General features: G+C 39.8%; 1 protein-coding gene across 1 annotated transcript; it reads left to right on the top strand.

Annotated features, from left to right (window-relative positions):
- The first annotated feature begins 433 nt into the window (after nucleotides 1–433).
- On the top strand, nucleotides 434–2,368 carry LOC139569698 (D(5)-like dopamine receptor). Its single transcript, XM_071391101.1, has one exon. The coding sequence runs from the start codon at nucleotides 733–735 to the stop codon at nucleotides 2,065–2,067; it is 1,335 nt and encodes a 444-aa protein (XP_071247202.1). The 5' UTR covers nucleotides 434–732; the 3' UTR covers nucleotides 2,068–2,368.
- The last annotated feature ends 5,330 nt before the right edge of the window (nucleotides 2,369–7,698 follow it).

Here is a 7,698-nt window from a genome sequence, read left to right as displayed (position 1 = left end):
TGAAATAACGTTTTATATAGCTGCTTAGAGGCATCTAAATAACAGGCTATTCCATAGGCTACTGAAAGTGCAGATTATGTCCGCATTCATTCAATAGCTAACTGATTGAATATATATTTTCTTTAGATGTTCTATAATCAATATCTAAATATATTGTATAGATGTTTTTCTTGTCCGATTTCCGAATTTCTCAGAAATTGCCTAGACGTCAGACTTCTGATAATATCGCAATCATGGGGCATCATTAACTGCATTTTCTACGGTTGATGGTATTACCCCTGATCAGGAAACATTCACATGTTTTCGTCATATCTCATTGTTAAGAGGAGGGGTCTTCATTGCCATCATCAAGCACCGAGAGTCGCTATTCAACCACTGAGGGAGACTATTCACCCATTCACTGTCAAAAAAGGTGCGATCGCGCACAATGGGTTATGTGCAGTGCACTAACTCACGACCATGGACAATGTTTTACTGGATCAGAGTAAGAAAATAACGGAGATTCTTAAACTGAGCCTCTTAAATTGGCCCACGTACTGTTTAATGTAGATATGCTATATATAAAAAAAAACATTAAGCAACTTATGAAATAGCTACCGCATGAGTTCCCAAATCCGCAAGTGGGGTCTCCAAAACGATGTGGAAAGAATAATGTATATAGGTAGTGCTGAACGCCAAGTGTAGAAGATGCAAACTTTTATATGTGCAGAAAAGCGGAGAAATTAGTTGTCAATGGAGAAATCTGACAACCAAACCGCAGGTGCTGAAACGGACAGCTCCGGGCGCAGCGTCCGTGCGCTCATCGGCTGCGTCCTGTTCATCCTGATCGTTTCAACGCTTCTTGGGAATACACTCGTTTGCGCCGCGGTGATCAAATTTAGACACCTTCGATCTAAAGTTACCAACTTTTTTGTCATCTCGTTGGCGGTATCAGATCTATTCGTGGCCGTTCTTGTGATGCCGTGGAAGGCTATGTCTGAGGTGGCCGGCTGCTGGATCTTCGGCAGCTTCTGTGATACCTGGATAGCTTTTGACATCATGTGCTCCACCGCGTCAATTCTCAATCTTTGTATAATAAGTATGGACAGATACTGGGCAATTTCGAGCCCTTTTCGATATGAGCGTAAAATGACCCATCGGTTTGCCTTCGTTATGATCGGAGTGGCATGGACCCTCTCTATTCTTATCTCCTTCATTCCAGTTCAGCTCAATTGGCACAAAGCAGAGGAGGAAAATGCAACAGGGAACGACATTAATGAAATCGAGGACTGCAACGCAAGCTTGAATAGCACATATGCCATATCTTCCTCACTGATAAGTTTTTACATTCCAGTTGTTATTATGGTTGGCACTTACACCCGGATCTACCGGATTGCGCAAACCCAGATCCGGAGAATATCATCGCTGGAGAGAGCCGTGGAACACGCGCAGAACAATCAGCAAGCAACCGAGCAAACAAACTCCTTAAAAAGAACTTTTAAAAAAGAAACGAAAGTTTTAAAGACACTTTCTATCATTATGGGAGTTTTTGTATTTTGCTGGTTACCTTTTTTTGTGGTCAACTGCATAGTACCTTTTTGTGACATCAATAATGTTGGTGATCGCCTGTGTGTAAGTAACACCACTTTTAACATGTTTGTGTGGTTTGGATGGGCCAACTCATCGTTAAACCCAGTTATATACGCATTTAATGCTGATTTCAGGAAAGCATTCTCCACCATTCTGGGCTGCAATAGATACTGTTCCAGTTCTACTGTAGAAGCTGTCAATTTCAGCAACGAGTTGGTGTCTTACCACCACGACACTACGCTCCAGAGAGACACAAATATCACTGCCTCTGCGCACTGTGCTCAACGCCAGCCCGTGGTCTCACACGGTGAAGACTTGGACGTACCGTTTGACAAAGTCTCCATTATCTCGGATGTTTCACGTAACCCAAGAAACCTTATCCTGCCTGCAACACTGCAGTTTGAATGTGAAGCAGAAATATCCTTAGATATGATGCCTTTCCCCTCAACTGGGCCCAGTGAGTGCTGTGTGATTCCAGGTCAAATTGAGGATATGTGAAACTAGTCTACTTTGTGTCTTTTTTATGTTTGATATACAGTACACTATTATACCTATTTTCTGATCTCCACATGGTGTTATAGTGTACAATATTCTGTCTAGCAGTGTATATAAAAACATTGGTACAAACCTCAGGTAATTGAGTTGAATATGAATAAATAAATAAATGACTGATCAGTAAATTGCATTATTTAATTATTATTATTTTTTTACAATTTATAACAAAATGTAATTATGTCGGTACCATAAATTGTCTATGTAAAATACCATGCCACTCAAAGGAAATAAAATAGACATCATCTCTGGGTGAGTGATTCTTTGATATGGTAAGATACAGGAACCAAGTAGTATAATTACAGATCATTGCCTGTTTAATTGCAGTGGCAATTCTGTGGTAGTTATCTTGGGAATGTAGCAGCAGGTTTAAATAGGAAAGCATACCCACCCCAGGTAAGAGGTAGAGAGTAAAGAGCATAGGTTTGCAAAACATATGTTGATTAAAAACAATCAGGCTTGAGTAGGTTACTTTCTAAATGTAATCCGAAAGTTACTAGTTACCTGCTTTAAATGTTTTATCAGCAACATTGCTTTACTGAGTTTGGGTAATCCAAAAGTTATCTGATTACTTTCAGTTACTTTTGGAGTACTTTCCCCTTAAGCGGCATTAAAATAAGATTAAAATGATCCATCAAAAGCATTTGGTGAGTCATTACAGTGGTCTTTGACTTGTGGTCAGACACCCTCAGGTGGAACAAACTTAAACTTGCGCCTTTTTTCAATACTGAATTGAATGTCATTGAGAAAACAGAAAGGCGTCAATGTATTTTTTTTTCTCGCAAACATCCTTTCTAAATTTAAAAGTAATACAAGATATAATCATTTAGTTTTTCAAAAGTGTCTGTAATCTGATGACAATATTTTTTACAGGTAACATAACTGATTAAAGTTACTGTTTTTTGTAATCAGATTACATGTAAGTGATTACATGTAATCAGTTACTCCCCAACCCTGAAAACAAACATACAATGGAGCCAAAGTAAATGGGCCAGTTTCCTGGACAATGGAGAGTGTGCTTTTTAATCCAAGACCAGGCTTAATGAGTGTCAGTGGGAGTACAATTTGGCCTGTACTCACAAACCGTATCAGAGTAGGAGTGTTGATGTAGGAACAGCTCTGCCTTTTAAATCGTAATGAATAAGAGAGGGCAGGATGTGATCCTAGATCAGCACTCCTTCTCTGAGATGCTTCAGTGAACAAGGGCCCTGGATCCTAGGCCCTACTGCACAGGTCTCATCCAAACTGTGTGAACAGCAAGCAGCAGATGGAAGGTCATTGCTCCTCTGCCAGTGTGCCACTTTGTAATGCCACACGTTTGTACCTCTGCTTACTCCTTACTCCCATGCGGTTGTAAGGACAGGCAAGAGTAATCCAAAAGGCCCTCCACCAATCACTTTGGCTGCTTTTCATTTTGCATTGCCCTCACATACATTACCTTTCCAAACTCATTTCCTGAATCTCTAATCAACTGATCGGTATTACTCAATCTAAGTTTCCATCCCCCAAACTCTCCACTTGTTTTAAAGATGGCCTTCCTGCAGTATCACCTCTCTGGTCAATGCTTGTCAATTTTTGAAGTGTTGGATTCAGTTCTTAGAATAGAAGCACCTTACTGAACGGTATCTCAAAGATCTCAAAGATATAAGATAGATACAAAGTCATCTAAAGGCATGATGACACCCAAGCTATTTCAAAGTGCCACCAGATTTCCACCTACTGTGTGTTGCGACATCATTAAGCTTTTAAGCACACGCCTGGTCTGAGTGCGGATCAAACAGAACTCTAACTGGTGAGATACTAAACTACACTTCAAAGGCTTTTAATATTATTTTATTCATTTTTTTTCTGTCACTGTTGCTGTAGTTCAGCAAACCTTTGAAGCCTTTTTGGACGTTCAGAAGCACACTTGATTGACAGGGTGTCAGTTGAAGACATAGAACAAACAAAACTGTCCCTGAAAGCTATTTTACTGCTTTCATCTCTATGGAACAAAGCACACACACAGAAGCTGCTTTATTTTTTCCAGAAATGGGGACTGTCTGAAAGCTTCTCTGTCTGTCAGCTGGCAGGGCTGAGCTGGGATGAAGTGAGTGAAATTGAAGGGTTGATGTGATGACGCAGATACATTATCACTCTGTACAGGAGCTGTGGTGTCAAAGATATGACAACTGTTTGATTCACAACATGCCTTTTCTCATTGCCACCTGTTGCTCAAAGAATAGATTTCACCTCAACAATATGTTTCTGCTTCTTGCTCAAAAATTCACAGAGAAAATGATCATGTGGAAAAATACATAATCAGTCAAGAGGGTGAAGTCAATATATATACATGGACAGTTCTTTTCAGTGAAGTGACTCTTGTAGTTACCATGGTGACTTAGAGAAAATCTAAAGGATATAATGTTGGCAGTAACCCCGGAAAATAAATAGAATTCCAGTGAGTTTAATTTTTAAACCTTACATTGCAGACAGAACACACACACACACATACCCTCAAGTATTCACATTTCCCCTTGTAATGGCATTATAGTACAAGAAGAAACCAGATGTGTGTTCTGGAGAAGCACCTACTTGTGTGAAACAGGATTTAAGCTGACAAATGTAGTAAAGATCTGCTAATATTCACAAGAGAAGTCTATCCGAAGTAATATTCCATTTTCCCATGTCAGCTTGAGTGAACAGACACCTGAAACCCCACCTCTTTAAGGAATACCTAGGATAGGATAAAGTAATCATTCTAACCCCCCCCCCCCCCCCCCTAAAAGAGTTAGATGCACTATTGTAAAGTGGTTGTTCCACTGGATATCATAAGGTGAATGCACCAATTTGTAAGTCGCTCTGGATAAGAGCGTCTGCTAAATGACTTAAATGTAAATGTAACAATTGTGTTAAAAATGGTCACCTAGTTATTAAAGCAAGGGGAATGAAAATTCATAAAACATTGAAATAGTAGCATCTTCAAACACAGGAGTGTTACAGGATTATATTATAAGAAGTATTAGAAGTCCAGTGTGATTCTGGATCCAACACACAGTCCTAAATACTTTGCATCTGCATGTACAGTTCCTTCAGTAAGTATTCATACCTCTTGACTTACTCCACATTTTGTTGTGTTACAGCCTGACTTCAAAATCAATTAAATCTATTTTCTTCCCTCACCCATCTACACACAATACCCCATAATGACAAAGTGAAAACGTGTTTTTAGAAATTTGTGCAAATTTATTGAAAGTTAAATACAGAAAACTCTCATTTACATTAGGTATTCACAGCCCTGAGTCAATACATGTTAGAATTACAGTATCAGTCAAAAGTTGACACCTACTCATTCAAGGGTTTTTCTTTATTATTTTTTTTACTATTTTCTACATTTTAGAATAATAGTGAAGACATCAAAACTATGAAATAACACATGGAATCATGTAGTAACCAAAACATTTTACATTCTTCAAAGTAGCCACCCTTTGCTTTGATGACAGCTTTGCACACTCTTGGCATTCTCTCAACCAGCTTCACCTGGAATGCTTTTCCAACAGTCTTGAAGGAGTTCCCACATATGCCGAGCACTTGTTGGCTGCTTTTCCTTCCAACTCATCCCAAACCATCTCAATTGGGTTGAGGTCGGGTGATTGTGGAGGCCAGGTTATCTGATGCAGCACTTCATCACTATCCTTCTTGGTCAAATAGCCCTTACACAGCCTGGAGGTTTTTGGGATCATTGTCCAGTTGAAAAACAAATTATTGTCCCACTAAGGGCAAATCAGATGGGATGGCGTATCGCTGCAGAATGCTGTGGTAGCCATGCTGGTTAAGTGTGCCTTGAATTCTAAATAAATCACAGACACTGTCACCAACAAAGCGCCCCCACACCATCACACCTCATCCTCCATGCTTCACAGTGGGAACCACACACGCAGAGATAATCCGTTCACCTACTCTGCATCTCACAAAGACACGGCGGTTGGAACCAAAAAATCTCAAATTTGGACTCATTAGACCAGGCCTGAGCAATTATTTTCCATAGAGGGGCACATTAGAATATATTTTTGCCATCGCGGGCCAGAATCATATTACAGGATTATACATCATGTGTATGACTGTGTTGACAGATATATCTACTGTAAATCACGTCCAGATATGCTAATTATTTGACTGTTTTAACATGCACGGAAATAAACTACATCCATGTTCTCCTTTTGGTAGGTATTTTCATGATCAAACATGCAATTAACTACACGGAGGGAAAGTACACTGTGCATTCAGCACATAACTCTTGTTAACGGGTATGCACAAAAACACAAGAAAGAGAGAGAGAGCTCAAGAGAGTGCGCTTCCATTTAAACTACTCAATCAGTGTGAGGAGTGAAGTCTCTGATGGGCATTGACTAGAGCAGTGAACTCAGGTATAGTTTCTGACGTCGCTATGCGCAGACTTGCTGAGAGGTGAGAGTCAGTAAGAGATGATCTGTGCCTTGACTTGTTATATTTCATCACTGAAAATATCTGTTCACATACATAGGTTGACCCAAACAGTACAAACATATTCTGAGCATGACTCCTAATCTTTGGAAAGTTTTGTTCATCGAGAGATGCATAGAATCTCGTCGGTGACATTGTTTTGAATAGTTCTCCAATCAAAAACTGAAGCTAGCTCCTCTGTAATATCAAAGTCTGTGGTTATTCCACGTAAGAATATCAACAACTGCGCCGTGTCACGTGCATCACTGCTCTCATCCAGGGCCAAGGAGAAATAGGTGAAATCCTTTACCTTGTCTTTCAACTGTCGTTACATATTCTCTGCGATGTCCTCAACACGCCGTGTCACTGTTCATCTTGACAGGGAAACATTTTCAAACAGCTCTTTCTTGTTGGGGCAAAGTATTGCTGCAGAGTCAATTAAACATTCTTTAATGAATTGGCCCTCAGCGAATGTCTTGCTGTTCAGCAATTTTGTGGGACTGTACATAGCTAGCTCTCGCAATTCCATCGTTTGTTGAATGCAGTTTCGTGAAAAGTCCTTGCTGCTTTTGCAACTGAGAAAGCAACTCTTAAAATGCAGTTGCCCTCTGCTCAGAAGACATATTCCTATATTTCTCTGCATGCTTCGTCTGGAAGTGTCCGGACAAGTTGTAGTCTTTCACGACAGCAATGCTCTCTTTGCACACTAAGCACACAGCTTTCCAAGATACCTCAATAAAAAAATATTTCGATGTCCACTCTTGCTGGAACACCCTACATTCATTGTCTACTTTCATTATCTTTGAAATCTTGAAAAAAAAAAAACGCAATTTCTAGCTAGCTACTATTTGTATCTGTGACGTGTATGTCAGCCTGTCAGTCACTGTCAGTCACATAGCGCATGAGTGTTTTTGGCGACTTTCGAATTTCTTGAAATGTTCTGCATTGACTGACCTTCATGTCTTAAAGTAATGATGGACGGTCGTTTCTCTTTGCTTATTTGAGCTGTTCTTGCCACAATATGGACTTGGTCTTTTACCAAATAGGGCTATCTTCTGTATACCACCCGTACCTTGTCAAAACACAACTGATTGGCTCAAATGCATTAAGAAGGAA

Source organism: Salvelinus alpinus, chromosome 3 (genome assembly GCF_045679555.1).
Source record: "Salvelinus alpinus chromosome 3, SLU_Salpinus.1, whole genome shotgun sequence".
NCBI lineage: Eukaryota > Metazoa > Chordata > Actinopteri > Salmoniformes > Salmonidae > Salvelinus > Salvelinus alpinus.
The sequence above is the reverse complement of the archived record's forward strand: the minus strand, read 5'-3'. Positions and strand labels throughout refer to the sequence as shown.

Coding starts and splice junctions, on each gene's coding strand:
- LOC139569698 (XM_071391101.1), top strand. CDS start 733: ATGGAGAAATCTGACAACCAAACCGCAGGTGCTGAAACGGACAGCTCC.